General features: G+C 37.4%; 1 protein-coding gene across 1 annotated transcript in view; it reads right to left on the bottom strand.

The window, feature by feature from the left end:
• CSRNP3 (cysteine and serine rich nuclear protein 3) overlaps nt 1-22,217 on the bottom strand; it is a 90,231-nt gene that overhangs the window by 44,559 nt on the left and 23,455 nt on the right. Inside the window, exon 2 of the mRNA XM_041473325.1 lies at nt 15,552-15,723. Within this exon, the coding sequence (XP_041329259.1) occupies nt 15,552-15,699 (148 nt within the window). The 5' untranslated portion in view covers nt 15,700-15,723. The remainder of the gene's footprint in view (nt 1-15,551; nt 15,724-22,217) is intronic.

The raw sequence follows: 22,217 nt of genomic DNA, 5'->3' as shown, positions 1-22,217 counted from the left end.
GGGAAATGCCAAAACCCAAACACTAGACAAGCTGACAGCTGAGTCAAATACAACCTGAATCAGAAATGAAAATTCCTGCCTGTCTGCACATCCATTGTTCTGTTCCACGCATACAAATAAGGTAAATCTGCCCGTGGTATCCAACTCTATGGTCCCTAGCCAACACTCAGTCACCAGCCAAAGTCAAATCTTCAGAAAACAAACCCAGAAGTTGAGATGCCCACATAATAAATGTCAAATAAAATGTAGAGGAATTTTTTACTAGACAATTTTTAACCAAAAAGGACTCTCAAGCCACAGCAAGACTGCATACAACTGAGCAGTAGGAACAAAAACTGGTAACAAATACGGTGCCAAGCACTTATTAAACGCTACACTACTCTTATTTTCAGTATACATGTGTTATTAATACTTTAACTAATGGTTGGATTTCAAACCTTTTCTCTGGATTGCAAAAACAAGAATGTACTGAACTGCTAGCGTTGGACTAGCAGTAGAGACGTGAAATCAGCTTGCAAGACCAGTTGCATCCTGACATCCATTTGTAACAAGTACTTCTGTGGGACTTTGAGCAGTTTAACTGTTCCATACCTAGCATCTCCATTTGAAAAAATAAAATTTAAAAAAACCTAATCTAACATTTTATTGTTACCCATCCCTCAACTGTGCTTTTAGTGGTTACAAGTAAAAGGTTTGCTTCAAGGCCACCAGTTAGAGAGAACCTGTTTCATTGGACAAGTCAAAACAATTAGAGGAAGAAAATATTTTGCACGTTCAGCAATAATAGGTGGGGGGGAAGGAAAATTTTAGTGTCAAGTCTGGAAATTTAAGTCTGATATGAACTTCAGGATTCTAAGTTAGATCAGTAAGTGGATGGGAAAGGACTGTTTCTTCTGATACAGGGTGATATCCTGACACTTGAATTTAAAAGACAAAATAAATTCTCCACATGGGAAAAATTTAAAGCATCTAGCAGTATTTTAGTACACATGAAGTGGTTAAAAGCCATTTATTTCTCCTCTCAAAGATAATCCCTACTAATTGCTCTAGTTGTGGAAATACATTTTGTGGGAAAAGATAATGAAGCCTACTTGTCAAATTGCTCATGTCATTATTTCACTGCAGATTGCAAATGCTATAGCCAGACCCATTCCCAGCATGGTGAATATCAGCCTACAGAAAAGGACCCTTGCATAAGCCACTCTGACCCTTCTTGCTAGTTTCTTCTGACCTTGCTGACCTCATTAGACTGGTATAAAGAAAATAAAGGAGCTGTTGGGTACTCTTGATGGATTAGAAATAACAAGAATGTGTCTAGGACTTACTTAAGTACTAAACCAGACCACTGAATTATAATGCTTTTCAAACAATCAAAAGGATAACAGGGATAGTGATGAAGAAACAGAGAGAGAAAGAGATTCTTAAAATATTGTGAATAGTATGCTTTTTGGAAATTGTTCATCAGCATCCTTAACTACTTATTCTGCTGTGATTTTAGATGGTTGATATTTTAAGGCCCCATTTGAGTGAGAACAAATATTAGAAACCAATGGTCCCAGCACAATTATTTTGATTAACCATGAATCCAACTTAAGCACCTTGCTGAAAGAGGGCTTTAATCTCCTCTAGTCAGATGTATTCAATGAATTCTTTAAATTCCCAAAGGAAGGAAACTCTAGAGGATAGAATGCAAGCCTCTGAATTCCCTGTGTCACATTTCAAATACTATATCATACTATCAACAAAATCTGTGTCTTACCAGACAAAAGGGTAGAGATACTATCAAAGTGCTTATTCTTTACACAATACATACCTTCTCCAGTGGAATTACTTTGGGTTTTTTAAACTGTCTCCCAGCCCTGAAATGGACAAGTCATGCATTTCTATAGCTTACATCATAAGAAGTACAAACCTACAAATTAATTTTGCTCTCTGGATAGTGGATTTTGTCATCCTCACTAAACAGTTATTTATTTATTTTTAGCTAATACTAGCACCTAAGCAAAACTCTCAGAAAGGAAACCACAGGCCACAACTTATAACATAAACCCCAAGTACTACAATACTTAATTTACAGCAATTGCAACATAGCACACATCATTTTTACCTTTTTATTCTGTATTTCTAATATCTAGGGAAAAATGTGCTATAAGGGAATTTATAGTCACAGAAATTGTCCAAGTTCCCATATATTGCGATTTCTAATTAAAAGCTCTTGAATTTAACCACGGAAAGTATTTATGGGAAGAGAAGAATTTTTTCTTTATATGCTTAACTACTCTGAAAAGAAGACACTAGTAGATAGGCTGACCTCAGCGAAAGGGTTCAGGTTTTATTATGCTATGCATTAAAATGCAGGCACCATCACATAAAATTAAATTATGTCCTTTTTAAAAATAAGGCTATGCCATCATTTGTTCCTAAAACATCCTCTGTTCAGCTGTCCTGCAGTTTTATAGATCCTGACATGGGAAAACTGTTGCATTTGTGGTAGTGGTGATTGTCCCCTTCAGAAATTTATAGCCTTTGGTAAATCTCTGTATGTCTCACGTCTCTCCTGTGCCAAGTGCTCAATCCAGCCCCAAGCCAGCACCACTGGAGAGGCTGCAAACACTGCATTTGTGCAGGAACTCTCATCAGCCTTTATCCCCAAGAGCTAAAATGTCTTAAAGCAGCCACTGAATCCAGATACCCTCATACTGCACACAGAGCTAAGCTAGATGACACAGTGGTTAAAAAACAACTTAATCAGGTTGCTAGCACAGATTTCACGGTTGCTGTATCTGGGCAGCTGTTCTAGCACAATTGGATTAGTGATTTATGCTGTCTCTCCACTCCCGATTTTAAAACAATGGATTGAGATTTGAACATGTAAATTTTTCATCCTCATCACTCTTCAGACCTTGTGAATGCAGAGTCATTTCAACACCTGTAGAAGGATCCTGGTTTGGTTTTTTGTTTGGGGGATTGTTTGTCTTGTTGTGGTGGTAATCTTTATTCCCCCTTTGTTGTTAGCCAGAGATTGTAGTGTAAAGATAAATGGTGGACAAGGACCTTGTGTTTGGATATTTAAAACAAACAAAAAGAAAAGCCCAACAAAAAACCAACCAAACAAAATCAAACCAGAATTGCAGTCGGCTAGCAATTCCTTCCTCTTACATGTGATATGGGTAAAATGTGTTTCTTCAAAATTGTGTTCGTCATCTTACATTTCTATCATTTGTCTGCCTTGTAACTGAAAGAGAAATTCAAAAATCACACCTATTTGAGGTTAAATTATTAATTTTCCCACCTTGACCTTGTTTTGGAATATGCTTATTTCTGTGAATTAGCTACAGCAGTTCACCTGCCATTTAAAGAGCAAATAGAGCAAAATTGCTCTTCACAAAACACAGGGCAAGATGAGCAAACAACAAAAAAACCACCATGCCTATTCTTTTATAATGTTATTTATCCTATTATCTCATGTATTAGATAGGTTACTTATGTTCTTTACTACATAAAGCCCAGAAGAAGAAACCCTTTTCAACTAATCTCCTACACAGACCAGAAACCTAACTTTGAGTACCAGATGGAGAAGTGGGGAGGGGGTGGGAACTCCTACCCTTCCTCCACATCTCAAATCAGAACAATATGACAAATTGTCACACTTAGACCCACAAAAACCAGACAGGTTTAATGTCTGCTTTGTATCATGGCTAACTCCTAAATCAAACAAACCTTTCAGAAAAAGGGTTACCTACAGCTGTGCTCTCTGATTTTTCATTCATCAGTATATGCAACATTTAAAAATAACATACTAATAACAAACAAATAAAAGATAAATACCCATTTTCCCATATCGCAGTAAAGCTTACATGAAATTATGAATTAGTTAACCAAGAGAAGACGCTATTATCATTTTCTTGCTATCAAGCATTTTAAGTTACTTTGTGACATTATTCAAATATTTTACTGATTACACACAGTTCTCTGAAGACATTTACTACTTGAGATGTGTTGGCCAGCTCTTTGTGGCTGAATAAATCATATCCCTTACTTCCAGTCTCTGGAAAAAATAAATCACATCATGATGTGACAATTAAAATAAAAGCCTTGAAAGTACCTCTTCAGATAACTTGGTGTTTCCCTTTCCAAAATTTTAAACAGCAAATGCTTTTGCAAGCAAGTGACAAAGGATGCAAATATACAATAATAATTTATTTGCAAATACAGACAATAAGTTAGGAACATTTTACCTGCATAAATCTAATTTCACTGGAAGTTGCTGATGTATGCTGATCCAATAGGTTTCAGCATGAATTTTAAGCATTCTTAAACACAAAGGTGCAGCTGGAAAACTGTTTTTGGTTTTTTTTAAACTTACGTTCTTCCAAAAGTGCTATTCAAAATCCCTGCAGAGATGTAAAATATAGCATCATGTTTTGTACCATCAAATGGTACAAAATGAAATTGGACTTGTATAACTGTAGAGATAGATGCACGTGAATAACTGCTACTGTACTACTGACCTTGTGATCTCAAAGAACACCAGTTTCTCTCAGGAGAATTTTAGACCTCTGAAATCATGTTTTCAGTCTGTAGACATTTCCTTAATCTGTCCATTAAAAAATGAAATTAATGTCTCATTACTGTTAAAATGATACCAACAAAGTCTTACAATTTCTATCAAAAATTATGTGATGCCACATGCAAACTCACAGAATAAACAGAAAATTCCATTTGTTTGCAATGAAACCAAGTTACCATATTAGGGTGAAAAAATTCAGAAGAGCATATTGATATATAAAAAATAAATGATCATACAGCCAGTATGCACATTTGATTTCTAGTACACATGAGGTACTTCTGCTCTGACACAACAGGGAGTCTGAAAACCTTCCTGTATTTCACTGAGCAGGGGAAAATTCAGTAATTGCAAGGACAATTAAACATTAATCCTACTTACCGTGGCAGGTGACAGACTTGCCATCTGTTGAAGTCCTTAAAGTGAGGTTGGATATCTTTCTAAAATACGTTTTTGGATATAGTTTTTAAAAAAGCAAAACTAAAAACAAACTAACATTTAATCCATACTGCAAAATTGTGGTCATCATATAGAGAGAAGGGGCTGATGGCACAAGGCAGTGACAGCAGCTTGGCCATTAGAGATGCTGGTTTGTGTCACGGTTTAACCCCAGCCAGCAGCCAAGCCTTGGGCAGCCACTCGCCCCACCACAGGATTGTGAAGAGAATTGAAAGGTAAAAGCTGGAAAACTCATGGGTTTGAAAGGGAAAGCAAAGGCCACACATGCAAACAGAGCAAAACAAGGAATTAATTCAGTGTTTCCCACGGATAGGCAGGCTCAGCCATCTCCAAGACAGCAAGACCCCATCAAGGGAAAGGTTACTTGGGAAGACAAACGCCGGCACTCCAGATGTCCTCCCCCTTTCCCCTTTTTTCCCCCCTCTTTATATGCTGAGCATGATGTCATGTGGTCTGGAATATCCCTTTGGTCAGCTGGGATCCCCTGTCCCAGCTGTGTCTCCCAGGCACCCCCAGCCCCTCTCCAGTATGGAGAGAAGAAGAAAGCAGCAGAAAGGGCCCTGGCTCAGTGCAAGCCCTGCTCAGCAATAACATCTCTGTATTATCAACCCCGTGTTCAGCACAAACCCAAAACACAGCCCCCTACCAGCCACTGTGCAAAAAAGTAACTAACCCAGCCAAAATGAGCACAGTGCCCCTTTCCATTGTGCCCCCAACACTTGTGATCAGGCTTTAAAGTAATGTAGGAATCCTGACTTAGTTGGTCTTAGCTTTGGTGCAGACTCCAGTCAGACCTCTGGTGACTTTCACATCCTCCTTCAGCACAGGCAACAATTCTCTGGGTATACAGCTCTTACACACTGTGTATGATTTGAGAATCAGGGCTGCAATGCTTGCTATTGTGACATTCTGCTTAAGGGATATGTAAGAATTTTTAGGATCAAAATGATTTGAGGGAAAAAAGTATTTGATCATGATACAGGAAGTGCAGGTGATAATTAAATTCGGCATCATAAAGGCAAACTACATCAACTCCCAAAAGCATTTAGTACTGGCTGTTTCACATGAGCAATTAATATTTCTTGCCAATACTACTTTAAAATGCCAACTACTGCTGCTGTTTGCACGTATCAGAGTGTACACAGATGGACACAGAGCATCCAACTCCAGCTTTGTGAAGCAGGAAAGAAGGTAACAAACAAAAAACATTTTCTTTTCTGAGGTATGTAAACAAATGAGTCTATAGCTAATATAATAACACATGACTGAAGTGCTGGTGCAAAGCATGCTGTGCAGTATGGATGAACCTGAGTGGGCTGTATAAACTTCAAAGCAATAAACAGGCTACAAAAGATGTGTGGGCAGAGAGGAGAAAATGGAAAATATAGGAGACATAGGGAGGTGGTTCCATTATCAGCTGCAGGATACATATGATGCTGTACATGGGAACAGTGAGGAAGGACTGCAAAATATGGATCTGAATAGATTCACCTCAGCCCTTAGTAGTCCCACAAAAGGCCATGATAGACTCTCATGGCTATGACAGGGTTTTAGTATTTAGCAGGCAATCCATTAGGTTATGAAAAATAAAATCTGGTCTCAAAAGCCTCTATTGTTGATTTCTCTGTTTTTCATTTATATGAAACTAAAGATTCCTTCACACTACAAAGCACAATAAACAATTCAAACTAGAACACTTTATTTATCTGAAGACAACCAAAGTCACTCCAATAAGAAAAAAACTGAACTAAAATAAAAAAGTAAATCCTTTCTTAAAGAACCCATTTTAACCCAATTTTATGAAAATCCAGGCCTGGTTCATCTGCAAGCCAAAATTCTAGACAAATCACAACATTTAATGACTTCCTTGGGCACATGCTCGGACCCAGCACCTTCTCTTCTGTGTTAATCTCATTTTGAGAAATGTATATTTAAAATGCCAACTCAATTTTTATCTGAAATGTCACATTTTGTCATCTCTCCTAGCTGCGCTTCTGTCTGTCTGCAGAATAGTCTCATTTTTGGAGAAAATTCTCACTTCCTTAAAGGCAGTGACAAGATGGATTTACTAAAGCCAAGAGAATCTTTAATGCTTATTCAAAGTCCAAAGTTTGGGTAGCTTTACTCATACCATAGCCTACTGACTTGTAATGTTAGTGAAACAGGTAAATTCACAAGTCTTTCCACTGCAAGACATTATAAACCACACACTGGTAGGATACAAATAATACGTTATTTTAATGCAACTGTAACTACTTAAATTGTGTTACCTTCTTCCTAAGAACATACATTGGGCATGACAGCAGAGGTAAAAATTTCTACTAATTTTGAATAGTAGTGTAACAATGAAATGGTATCTCTGCTCCACAACTTTTTATGTCCACTTCACATTAATCACTCAAAACAAAGAATACTATTTAAGTAAAACAATGTGTAAAAGATAAGAAAGAGTAATAGAAGTCAACGGCTATGCTCCATTAAAAAAAAAAAAAAAAGAAAAAAAAAAGACACATGATCACTTTTTGGTAAAATGTAGGTCACCTATGGTTGCCATAGTAACCACTGCTGAACTGTTGCTCTACAGATGACCACTGCCTATGGCTGCTTTCTTTGCTAGCAGTCATACCTCAATTAAAATAAAAAAGAGTTTGGAATTGATATTAGTTTAGTTGCAAACAAAACTGCTTGAACATTTTCAAAAGCATCTCCTAATATCCTTATCTAAATAAAATACTGAGATAACAAGCTGACAACACACAAAACCTACTTTTCAGTACTAAGAAGTCTCTTCTTTTTCTGCATCTAAAGCCTGGAGTTTCCAAAATGGAGAGAAACAACTTTACAAGAAGTCGCAAATACAAAAAATATTTATACAGAGCAATTCACTAAACATCAGTAACTCAACAAGTTAGTTGAAATTCAACAAGCACTAACATTAAGTTAAGCTTCACAGCAAGTCCTGTGACAGTATATTCAGTACCTTCACTCCAAGTGGGGGTTAATGGCTTGGCACATTATTATTTTGCACACAAGCACCCAGTGAAAACGAATCATGTAGCAAGGCTGGAGCCATGGATAATAACAGTTAAAGCCTCACTTGGGATGAAGTCATTGAGTCTTCAATCACTTTGATGGTGAAACTCCCTTTCTCACCACTATTACTCTGGGGCATACATAGTTGATGATGAATTCATTAAAATACAAAAGACTCCACATTACAAAAAGAATCTTAATTGGCTTTGATAGTGAACTGGGAAATAACAGGATGACAAGCCAATGTCCTTGATAACTACTAACTGGTTTCCCCCTTCAGAACAGTCGTGTCACTATTACGTAAGTTCAGACTAAATGAGCTGCTTATCTTCTCTCCTTTTTTGGTTTGGTTTTTCTGTTTGGTTTTTGTTTGTTTGGTTTGGTTTTTCCTTTCTGATTGGTAGGAATTTTTTGGTGGGGTTTTTTGATTGTTTGTGTTGTTGTTCTTGTTAGGTGTTTTTGGTTTTGTTCTTGTTTTCTTTTTTCTCTTTTTTTTTCTTTTTTGAGGGGTTTTTTTGCTAAAGGTATTATAAACTCTGAAATATAAACTTTGAGGGCTAGATGCTGCCCATATGCCTTAATGCTATTTGCACTATAAACACATTGTAGTAGGGTAGCATCAGTAGTCACACAGTCAGAACACCAAAAATGCTGCATATTTAGTGAACAAAATAATGATGATCAATATTGTTGAATACCATCTATGAAGAATCACATCCCCTCACTTGCTTTAAATTCTTGAAAGCTCACAACAGGCAGATGAACAGGTAGATGAACACAAGAAACAGCAGCAAGACTGCTGGGAAGTCAGACAGACAAACCCCCACAGAGACAGCTCATGAAAGCTTTAGAATCAAACAATTAATGTAACTGTTTTTAAGTCACTGAATTGGCAAATTCTAAAGAAATGACAGCTCGTTTATAGTCTCCTAACTGCATCACTGCAGTAGGAGGGAGAGGATTGATACTCAATTTCTTTATATTCCTGTAAGGATCAGGACCTTAAATACACCATCACACTCAGGGGACTACCCTGAGCACCAGGACGTCTCAGTAAGACAGGGCTGGGGTACAGAGGAAGAAGAAAGGAAGAAGTCAATACAGTCTCCAGCAAGCAGAATACTTTCCTTTTCCCCTAATGTTTCATCAAAATTCTTGAAATCTTTACTGGCCCATGGGTCAGTCATTTCCAAGGATTCATTTCTCCCTGCAGTTTATAAGACAACAATTACATGCATTTACTGTATGTGGTTGCTGTCTTATACTGGAGAAAATCAGTCTGTATTTTCTGTATACAGATACAGGTTTTCATCTTAAGGAAGTCCAGGTCCCCAGTAGAGCCAGAAGTCCTAGTACAATACAAATGATGTAAGAAAAGTCAGAATATAAATCTCGACCACTGAAGGCTGGTAAGGCTGCAAAAAGAGATAAAATACAGTTGCATCTTTCTTGTAAGTATTAGAATGGTTTCATTATGAAGCACCAAGATAAAATACTAAGTTCATCTGCTTGTTAACTCTGCTTTCCAAGCAGAACTGCTAGTCTATTGAAAAAACCCACAAAAAGACCAACAAAGCCAAACCCCAGAGAAGGCTGCTCCCAGCTCACTGCTAGAGACTTAAGCTCAGCGCGTTCATAAAAACAGCCGTATCAACTGATAGACATAAAACTTTTGAGCAAGGACAAGGGCCTGGAAGGAACTTCCTGTAGAAGATCCACTACCAATAGAATCTGTGCCCTTATGTTGGAGTTAACTCCCCTCAGTCGTCCCTATTGCTAAACTACTAGTGCTTGGTTAATCAGAGCAAACAACAGAGGAGCAATGTTCAGTAAGGAGAAAACACTGCACGATGGCACCTGTATTGAGAATGCTACAGCCTGAAATTAGTTATAAAAGTCACTGTAATGGACAATCACAGAATGGTTTGGTTTGGAAGGGGCCTTAAAGACCATCTAGTTCCAACCTCCCACCCCCAGGCAGGGATGCCTTCCACGAGGATGAGGTTGCTCAGGGTCTCCCCCATCCAACGTGGTTGATAAGACAACATACTCTGTCAAAAGCACTGAGTCTGACTTGGCTTTAAATTTCAAAACATCTTTAAAACCATCTTTACACAGACTGGTAGGAAACATTGTAAACTAGTATGAAATGAAGAATATATACTGATCATGGCACTAGATGAGGACACAATAATCTTTCTGAGGCTTCATTTGCTTTGTAAGAGCACATAAAGCAATTCAAAGAAAGCTGCTGAAGGCCACTGAGACTCTCAGTAGTAATAAAAGTGAGCATTAGGATACAGCAGTCAGGAGAAAGCAAGCATGAAACTTTTTTTCAGACAAAAATGAATCTATTCATAGTTATAAACTGGTAACAGAAAAATCCATTTTTCCCTTCTTTGTGATTTGATTCACCAATTATTTCCCTACAGAAGGTATAATGGTATCAGGCCACCCACAGCATTCACTGGTATCCAAATGTTGTCATAATGCTTCCTAGTACCTGAGGAAAGGGACAGCTACTTTTTGTACCCAGGATATCTTCAGGCTTTTTCACCCTTAGAAACACACTTTAAAATTCTGATCTTATTTGACAAAGACCACGGAGCAAGTCTTCACTAAAATAAAACTCACCTACTTCCCAATCTTACCATTTCTCCTGAGAAGGATTTTAGCTGAGACTAGCTCAAGCTAGCAGTTAGCTGAAAAGAAAAACTTCTGAAATAATTTGAAAAACTGTGAGCTTAGGCATGTTCATCACTCTTTGTCAAAAATGCCATGGTCATCATGATTTTGCATTTCTAAAATTACATGCACCACTGGTGAGAGAAAAAAGAAACTTCATATTCTTTGACTTTTTAAATGAGACTGTAAAGTCATTAAAATTATTTTGCATATTGTAATAGGATCTAGAGAGAGCAACTGCTATGAAAAGTCTAAAACCACTGGCTAAGATATGATCTGGTATAATTTTAATTATGTAGAACAAATCAAAGACAATATCTAACCATCATGTTTAATTTTTATCCAATCTCACCGACAATATTCGATCAGTAAATAGAATCCCATACATTGTGTTAGCATCAACTAAGAATTGCTGGCAAAAGATGGTTCCAGAGCTGCTGACAGTGCACACTCCTGAATATGACCAGGCCTTATACACATGTCCTAAGTGCAAGGAGCTTTTCTCTAATAAATGCAGCACAGATACAGATGTGCTGCAGAATCAAAATCAACACTTCCCAGTAATTTTCTAATTTGTTTTTGAAATATGTTCCATATACATCAATGTAGTGAAAGAGGATGAGTCACTTTCAATGACTAAGAATTTGCTAACTCCTGGAGCATTAAATTCCTTTGATCTTGATAAGCTGCCTCGTTCTCATTCTGTTCATTAGCCCCCCCCTCCTTTTCCCAGTTTTGAGCCAGCCAATCTGTAGTCCTTTCTGCAAGCTGACATATTTACCAAGTAAAATCTGTTACCACTGCTTTCCTGCTCTTACTAAAAAACACCCTGTTGCTTGTCAAGCTCCTCATCTTGGGGAACCTCCTTTTCTCTTTTCCTTCACACATGACATAGTCCACAACCCCTCTTCCCACCCTGATAAGCTCTTTATTAGCTCCTCTCTATATTTCCCCAATAACCCCAAAATGTTCTCCTGTGCATTCTGTTAATCTCTTTTTTTTTCATTCCCATCTAATGCAATTTTATCATTAGTTCCCAAGTACCATTTTGCTGATGACACACAAAAATTGCCTAAGAATCTCAGAAAATAATCCAGTTGTGTTGCTTTGACCCACGTCTTGATAAGTACCTTTCCTTAAGGGTTAACCTGGGAATGTCAATACCTACATGAGTTGAAAAATAGAAATGTCTTAAATTATAAGCATAAATTATCATTAATTTTCCAGATAATTATTTGGCAACTGTAACAGGGCTATTTTCTCATCTGTTCTGTTTGAAAAATTAGTGTATGTGGAGCCTGCCACAAACAGGTATCCACATTTAGACAGCAATTCAATTTCAATACTGATTAGTGAAAAGCATCTTGATATTTTCACTCTACTCCTTTGATGGAAATATACTTTACAGCTCCAAAAAATCCTTTAGTGCTTGATTCTTTACCAATCAAAAAAATCACAGTTGTCATAGAAACTGTAAAAACTGAAGTCAGTCATGACATAACAACAGAGCAAGGGAAAATGTCTGCAGCTCAGGTTTTTGTGCTGGAGATATTTCTATGAATTTAACCAGGGAGTTAACAAATTTCCCAAATCTAACAAAGAATATTATAACAATAGGTATTATCACTGTTTTTAATAATCTGTTCAGAGTCTAGAAAGTAATAGCATTTATCATACCTGCTCTACACACTGGCTACATTAACAGCAAACAGACTCTTCTCAAAACACTCAGTGCAAGCTTATGCTGTAAGGCAACTGAAGTTCTCTGATTACACATCTTAGATAGCCTGGAGGGGCTTTTGGTCAATGTTCTCAGCATTCCTGCAATCCCATTTTTGGTATTTTTAAGCTGACACAAACCACTTTAAAAATCTATGTTGCCATTAGTTCCTGTCTCTTACAAATGCTGCTCAGAAAAAGACTTCTATCTGCAGACCTCTGCCCCACACAAGATAGTTCAGCTCCATTCCAAACATTATCTCAGGCTTTTTCCCTATGACATGAAACCCTGTAAAATGTAACTCTACTCCTGACTAAGCCAGGCTACAAGAGTCTTCCACTCTCCATAACCAAAAGCTAAATCATAGACTCCTGCCTTTTACTGGAACCACTCGACACTTCATAATTACTAACTGACAGGGCTGCCTTACTGCAAACACTTGCCCTTCAAGCACAGATCACCCTGCTGAAAAGAAAATAGTCATAATACATAGGACTATTACTGGACTGGCCTCACTGCAGGTGAGCAAACTGATTAGCTGAACTACAAGTAACACAAAAAGCAGCAATGTGGAAGTACTCAGATCTTAAAATAACCATCTCAGAAGCACTGAATTAAGTTTTATGGAGAAATTTAAGAGTTCTTTTTGTTTCAGCTGGTTTCCTTTGACATATTCCCCCTCTGAACCTTTAATTTATTCTTTCAAGATAACTGGGTACACAAATTTTGAATAAAGAGCAAACAGGTACTTGGCTTCCCTATGCTTTCCTAGAACTGCCTTAAATAAACTGTTTTATCATGACAGCATCTAGGAATTTCCAGACCTGCTAAACAACTTCAGATGCTCACACCACACCCCTATTCCCACCCTACTTAAGGATTACATTTAATGGTAGGGTGAGCATACTTGGTGTGCAACATGCTTCAGCAGCCTACTGAAGTTTAACTGACATATACACAGAAACTTTCCAGCTGCACCTAAAATAAAGATTGAGACAGCAAAACTTGCCTGTTAATTTCCCTAACCATGAGTTTAGGAATTAAAACCAAAGTAAAGTCCTGATTCCGGTAAAACAACCAGTAAACAACCCATAAGTGAAATAATAAACTTTTTTTACAAGGAACAAAGGAAAAAAAACCACAATTCAAATCTCCTTAAAAAGGACAGCATGACTTATTTGTTTACTGTATTATACTGCAGGATTCTTAGTAGAAGAGTACCTGATTCACACAAGTTCATAAACCTCAGTGGGAGAGAGACAGATATATTTCTTCTGTTACCATAGTTGGGACCCTAGACAAAAATATGTATAAAACCCTGTAGCTTCTCACTCTTCAGTTCTATGGCACTCTGTCACAGACTTCATATTTAAAATATCACTCAAGGCTTCTGTATGTCACTAGCATAATTACTGCACATCTGCATACATGTGTACACAAGCACATGTACACATGTGTAATTTGAAAAAGCACATGCACATATATAGTTATGCTTTTCTCCCATTATAAATATATGCACATATGTACACATGCATGCAGACTTCTATCTTTAATTCTGAAAAAGGCACATTCATTTCCATAGACGCCACTGAGGAAAAGAAAATCAAGATAAGGCTGCTATAATCATTTAATTGATTTGGATATATGCAACATTTATTTTTGTATAGGAAAGGCTGCCACCAGAAAATAAATAAAAGTATAATTGTATAAATTTGAGTATTAATTAGCAACAACAGCCTTAATCTACATGCAGCTTATAAAATACTGTTACAATATTCTACTATCATAAAAGACTTACTCTGTACTGACATGGTTTACTGGACCTCATGACATCATAGAAGATTTTTTAGACTGCTGTTGTGCATCTCAGCAGTCCCTTAGAGAAGAAATGAATCTGCATATGTATTGATAAATAAGAATGAGAAGAATTTATATGACTATTTCTATATTTTTTTGAACAGCAAAATGGCTTTGGGCACACAGTACGAGACCAGACTTCATGGAGTATGTGCACAGAATAAACACATTACTTCATGAGGTGGGCTAGGGGGTAAGAATTTTACACCGAACTCAGATGAGGCTAGAGCAAACATCTTACATATTCTAAAAGCCTGCTGTTTTGTGTATAGCATATAGTAGTGAGAAGAGAGTTGTCTGAAATAGCAAGGTGTATTTTCTTGTTTTGCTCCATAATCAAACATTATACAACCCAATCCTACAACTTTCTCACAGAAAAAAAAAAATCTTTATTTGCAAATATTCTTACTGGTTTCCATTTCATATCTAGAGATTTCTGACTGTCAGTAAATTTGGCATTTGGGTTTTACAGAAGCTGATGACTAATAGAAAATAACCACAACAGAGGACAAGGATCTGAAAACCACTACTATCAGAATCTGGTTGCAATGATTTGTGTTCTAATAGAACATGAGAAATTCCAGAGCCTCTGAAAAATCTCAAGTAAGTAGCAATGTGTTACAGCACTCGTTCCAATAAACCCATTCTTCCTATATAAAACTGTACTGTAACTACGCTATAAACACCCTGTCAGGCAGAACTACAATTTTGTTCCTCTGTTTACCCCTGTAATGAGTGAAAGAAAATGACTGAAAGCTGTATGGCTGCATTGGCTTAGGTGGCAGGATGACTGATCAGATTCTATCACAGACTGTGTGCACTACTCTCAACTCTGAACACACAACGCCAAGCAGAGGCACTGGCCTCCAGATTAGCTACTGCCAATATTCCCCCTTCTCCCAAATCATCACCCACAATGGAAGACATTCTTCTATATACTTAAAACATATCATACTAACTAGATGTGAATGACAGAGCACAAACATGGAATTTCCTCTGAAACTCACTCTGATTTAAAAATATTCACAGAAACAATTACCAGAGGAAATAGTTATTTTTTTTTAAAAAAATAAGTACTTCCTCACAGTGCCAGCATTTGAATGTAATAAAACAGATAAAATACTCCAAAAAATGCAGAAAGCTTTCACTGTATTTCTAACAAGTAAAATGAACCTTTCTCAGCTTGTATAAGACACAATATCATGCCTTACACACCCCTTTAGTACTCACGAGTAAAATGATTAGGAGCAGATGGATGGACATTACTTCCACTGTCAGCACTTTCACTGCTAGAAACATCATCATCTGATTCCCACACACATGAGCAGGGTGAGGTTCCACCAACTTCTTCAAACTTCCTCTTTAAAATTCCACTCATTGCTGCGATGCTGTCACCATGCACCTGTAACAGGAACAGAGGCAATGAGGCACTGAAGCACGCACCTACTGTGAATGTCTCCCAATGAATTTATCATTAAAGAGTTCACCTATCAGTCAGATACTACTACCTGCAGCTAAATGGCTCCTTAACTAAGAGTTTCAAACAAATCTTCCAAGAAGGAATCAATAAAACCACAAACTGTCATCAGTATATTTATGAGCTCACTGACTTTAAGCCAGAAGGTAAATGCTACCTGTATTTACACCAATGCAGACAATTCTATAGCCAATCTCATACATAAATACATATATTCAGTTATGCAGCAAATTTAGGTCAAGCATAATACTCCAATGTAATTAATCAAAAATGGACCTTTATATAACAAAAACTTACTTGGCATCAAGAAACATTACATGACAAAAATTGCTTTGTAATAAGTATAGTTCAGAAAAAACTTCATTCTCTCTTTTGATTTATTTTAAAGGTCTGATTTATATAATTCTCAGTACTAACAAATGCCTGCAACTGCAATTAGATTTGAGAGCTGTATGAGACACTTTGCATCTTTCCAGGCCAGGCCCTGTGTAAACAGTTCTGGCTCATTTTGTCATTTTCATTTCCTCAGAAGTTTCTTGCCTAGAATTTTTGAAATTCAGATATGAATACTGGCACACAAGTGGATTATTTCCATTCACACAAGCATCAAAGGACTAGATCCATCCTTAAGAACCTGACTTCCTAATCACATTGCTCAACAAAGCCAGAGTCATGTTGAACATTCCTTATTGTTTCCCTTTCATATATAACAGCTGATCTTTGTATCTTCATTTATTGAACACCATGCAGGAAAAGATCTAAATATTTTTAAAGCAATTTTTAGATAATTTTAACACATCTGATAGGTTGAAACACTTTTTCAGTATCTTTAATTTAAAAATTGGTTACTATCACCTCATTACTGATTAAGTCCTACTGCAGACTGAAAATTAATTCTAAGATCTTAACTTAAAAGTTACAGATAATATCTACTCTCTGACTATGCTAATCAGTGAAATGCTGCTGTAAATAGCTGGGGAAAAAGGGCTGATGTTTGATGCTTTTAAGCTTTTAGTATCAAAAATTCTCATCTGATGCCACTGGCCTTCAGCTTGTTAAGCTGCCAATTCAATTCATTTTATAACATAGTTATTTCTTCCGGTAAGCTTCACTCTACCTTTATGGATGTGCCTAATTTAGAGGAAAGATTTCAGTATAGATGTGGAATCCTGACATAATGCTAAGAACAGATGCTGCATAAGATGATCTTCAGCACCAAACTTGTTTGCATGCAGAGCACACTAAAAATTAAATAACAAATATATTAGGGTTTCATACAGTCAGTCACACAGACTGCTTTAAATACATATGCTCACCATGATGTTCTCAGCTTGTTTTACTATTTATGAAAAAAAAAAAAGTTTTCCTGAAAGGGATTTCTTCAGGCTAAATGTATGACTCAAACAGAAGTTGCTTAGATCTCAACCTTTGCCCTTTTGTCCAAAAATGAATTACTATAAACTTCAAAGAAAGCACTGTACTTTTATTCTGAGGACAAGGAAAGGAGAATTTAGCTTCACTTTGTAATAACCTTTGCAAAAACGTAGGAATGCATTTTTATAAACCAACCTCTAATAAAAACACACTTACAAAAAAGAAAAAAGAGCTAAAACAACTAAATACACACTGAAACCCCACAATTACAAAGAATCATCCCCCAAGTACAGGTTTAAAAACAACTCCTCTGAATTGTCCCCCATATCCTCCCTACATCTCTTGCCAACCACCTTTTCCATTGTCTCCTGCAGTGCTTACAGCACTGAAATTGTGAAATCACCATTATTTCCATGGCAACAGCCTGCAATATCAAATCCACAGGATTATAGCTTGACTGCAGAAGAGGGTAAAGAAGCAGCTGGAGTGTGAGAAAGAAAATGCTTACATTCAAACATCTCAGTGAAGAGAGTGAGAAATGAGCTGACAAAGAGTTTATCATACAAGTGAGACCTAAGTCAAATCCATGTGTGCACACACTGAAATTGTGGCTACAGGAGTCATGAAGTTCCAGGTCCAAAGAACATAAGCCATAACTGCACTGCAAGGCAAACCTAATATCTGTGACCATCATGAGTGCGCAGCCAGACAGAGAGCAAGAACTCATTTCATACCCTGAGATGGCTTCCAGACAAAAGCCCTTTTGTCAGACACTGTCTCCCACCAGTAAAAGCACACAGCAACTGGAGGACTAAATGGTATCTTGTGCACCAGTAAAGTCACTGCACATTGTGAGAGTGTCAACAGCCACAACTGTTCCCAGCAAGCAGGAGAAACAAATATTTTTTTACACCAAAGGGTTTTTCAATCTGCCTGGCTTTAGCATAGCCTACAATTGCAACAAGTGCCACAATCTAGCAGCAGCAAAGCCACTTCATTAAGATAATTTGTATAATGAACCATAAGAAATGGGTCTTAGGATTCCTGGAAATGACATAGGTTAGCTTTACATCACTAGCTGATCAAGATAAGGTACAGGAGGCACAGGGATACTGCAGAACCTGAGTATCACCACAACACAAAGAAGGCATAGTTAGCCATTACATATATTTAGTGTGACTGTTGCCTGATTTTTGCTCTGAATCTCTTCCAGGAAAATTACTGGAAGATTGTTTGACAAAGTAGTTATGATCAAATTTAGGTGTTGCCATTTTCTTGAGATCTGTTGATTCTAATCTCTCTGTAATCAAGTCTCCCCAGGAATATGTTACATGGGGGAAAGGAGACACTTCCATTACTCAAGAGCTTGGCTACCACAGAGAGAGATTAAAGAGTGTCTAAAGCTGTTTGTACACACTATGTACCAGCAGGAGATCCCTTTAGAGTAACATCTGTAAAAACAGATGCTGCTCCATAAGCCAATATACTTCAGAAAAAAGCACATCTGCACAGTAGTGCAAAGGCATTTTCTATCTGATAGCCTTATTTACACAGGCACCCTGCAGCACCTGAGCAAGATCCTCATCTCCAGGAACTAGGACATAATAAGCATGGGACACACAACTCAATGCTGTTTATGAAAGTGTGTGATATATCCCAGTGGAAGATGCAGATATATGCCAGAGATGAACAGGAATAAGCAACAGTAGGAAACTTGTAACAGCAGTCAGGCCACAAAGTTAGTGATTTCACCAAAGGCTCCCTGAGGGCACAATCAGGGAACCAGGACAGAGAATTCAATGGAGTTTTAACATGTCCTGTACCATAACTACAATTGAATAGGTAAATTCAGATTTTGGGGAATCAACTAAAGCAACTGCAGTCATAAAGAAATCCAAATCCAATCTCATTCGAACAGAAGACCCTAGCGGTAGGTCTAATGGTACAAGGCACCAAAGATTTACACAAGTCAAATTTTCAATACATAAATGGAAAGCAAAACTATAAATAAATCCCATAACTGATAGGAAGAATCATAAGGGTAATGTAACTTAGGAGTGATACAATTCTGTTAACACAAGTCACTTAGGGTATGTGAGACTACCACTATATAGTATGGGAATACTCTTAAATACACAGAAGTACTTCAGCAATACATATTTTATGAAAGGTGAGCAAATGTATATAGCTATAGAATGAAGTACACAGAAGTCCATGTCTGACTACAGGAACCAAACAACAGCACATGACTAAGAAAAACAAATGGATGGTCAATCAATATTCTTAGATTTCCACTAAGGCACCAGTGAGGTTCAGCCTTCAGAGTCTGAAAAATAATTGTCAGCTACAGGTAAAGAGATCTGCTATATCATACTTACCCATTTGGTTAAAAAGGGCAAAAGTTGGCTTGAAAGGTTCAATTAGAAACAATCCTTTCTAGATGATTACTAAACAGCTGTCCAGTAGGTACAGTTGATTTGGAACAACATCCTTCCAATTCACACAACTGAGGAACAAGCAGACACAGGAATCTTTCCTGTTCGTAGATACAACCTTCACAACAAAAAAATCCTTGCACAGTGATGTGATATATCATCCTCTGCCATCCTTCCCACCATACTTCTGCGGCATTAGCCTACAGCAAGGCAAAACGAAGTTGAAACAGAGGGAACAGTACTAAAGCAAGGAAAATAAGCTAACACATTGCTATGAGCTCTAGGTAAGACACCAATTGCCTAACACAATTAAGGACTCTTCAACAAAGTGACAACTTGACACAGCAGAAGCATGTGATGGCTATGGGCTATGAGAAGGATGTATCTCTCCTAAACACCCCCCACCCATTTTTTCCTCCTTCACTTCCTAGTTTTCCTCCACCCTGATGAAACTAATCCTACAATGAGATCATTTAGCCAGTTCTCTAGCTGCAGGTATGCTGACTGGTGAAGCAAGTCCTCAAAGCTCCATGGCAACAGGCTTTGCCTTCCTACGATGCCAGATACCTGGCAGGCACCCGATATTTAAAAATTTCAGAGGCAATATGTTATTACTAGAAGATAAAAATTCCATGCAAATGTGGGAGATATATTTCACACTGTCACAGTACTATCTGGAACCTACAAAGTAAAATAATAGAAAAAGCCTGGCTGGTATGACTTTCTCTAGTACCTAAAAAAGCTGGAAATTTCAGAGAATCTTGGTTAACAATCTCATTGCAGAAGACCTTTAGATATCTTCTTTAGATAGCAGCTATCCCCAAATCCCAGTGAAAGGCCTAAAAATAGTGATGTTAGAATTACTGAGTGAGTGGACGTGTGACAGTAAATTTATTACTTGTGCTCCCAGGAGAAAATTTTTCTTATGATACTGTGGTAACATACGCTGCCGAACTTGTTCTACAAAACCAAACATAAGTCGCCATATCCTCAGTGTCTCACTGACACCCATGGACAGTTTATATACTGGGCATTACATTCTATGCTATAGAATATCCCTTTGGCCAGTCTGGGTCAGCTGCCCTGGCCATGCCCCCCAGGCTCCTTGTGCAGCTCCTCACTGGCAGAGGGTAAGACACCGAAAAGTCCTTCACTTGAAGCAACCACCACCCAGCAACAACCAAATCATCAGTGTGTTCTCAGTATCATTTTCATACTGAATCTGAAAAACACACCACTGACCCAGCTACGAAGAAGAAAATGAACTCTGTCCCAGGCAAAACCAGGACAAGCCACAAAGACAAATCCAACAATTTTTTCATCGTAGCCAAGATTTTCAAATAAATGTTTTGCAAAATTCAGTGCTATAGTATACAGCTCATACAACATCATCTGGGACACCAAACAAATATGGAGCATACCTGTGAAGAAATAAACATCAAACATGTACCATATGCAGTAACCATTAAAAAAAGATATGAAATAATAAAACAGAACCCTATCCAAAATATATATCCTCATGATTTAGAGAAAAGCCTCACTATAGAAATCAATTATTGACTAAAGCTATGGAAAAATCAAGAGGAAAAAGAACTCAAGAACACATTGGCATTGGAGTGGAGGGAGCTGGGGGACAGGGTATAAGAAATCCAACTACTCATTTCTTTGGTTTATTTATGAAACCTTATTTTGTACCAATTTCCTCTTGTGACCTGATCATATTTCATGATAAAATCTATCTGAATAAAAACTCTTATATGAAAATAAAACAAAAAATAAACATCAAAGTTGGGCATTCAATAAATAACTGTCCTATGTGTCACACTGCATTTTCCTTAAATGTATCAAGTGAAAGTACAGAAAAATTTAAAGTCTATAGCAGCAATATAGATTCACTTTTGAACATAAAAAACTTCTATGCAAATGACTGCAAACTGAACTCGAGAACGCAGAAAACAGATGTTACACATAAAACATTACTGCAAAGTACTCATCACAAACAACTCCCACCCACTGGCCAGTCAGCACATACTACAACATTCTAGGGAGACTTGGCAAATAATTCCACAATCAAATCACGAATATTGATGCTCACAAGTCAGGATGTTTGAGTTATTTGTTGTGATTAATACTCTTTTTGAATTTAAGTCTTTTTCTTAGGCTGCAAAGCTTCATTTTTTTAAAGACAATTTTCTTATCCACTAAATGAATGTCAGCAGTAGAGATGGTTGTGAGCTAATCAAGGTGGTTGCTTGGCTCCATACAATGCACTGTATTATTCTGCTCTTTGTGTAACTGACAGTTTTAAATTTGGGAGGGGAGGGGTAGTCAAACCCAAAAGCACCTACAGTGACATCATCACTCTCACAAAGAATATTACTTGCTTGTGAAAATGACTATTCACGTAAGGAACTGCATTAATGCAGACAAAAAACCATTTGCATTAATGCTTGCAAACAGTGAACAACAGAGGTACGCGAACATGAATCAAACAGCTGTTCAGAATTCAAATTAATGTTTGCAATACATGTTTTGCTGTATTTGGCAGCTCTAATCATAAGCACCAGTTGCCAGAGGTAGGCTCTGGTAGTTTCAGTACTACAATCTGTA

The sequence above is a fragment of the Pyrgilauda ruficollis genome, unplaced genomic scaffold (genome assembly GCF_017590135.1).
Source record: "Pyrgilauda ruficollis isolate IOZ18807 unplaced genomic scaffold, ASM1759013v1 scaffold3, whole genome shotgun sequence".
Classification (NCBI taxonomy): Eukaryota; Metazoa; Chordata; class Aves; order Passeriformes; family Passeridae; genus Pyrgilauda; species Pyrgilauda ruficollis.
Note: the sequence above shows the minus strand (reverse complement) of the source record. Positions and strands in the feature narration are given on the sequence as shown.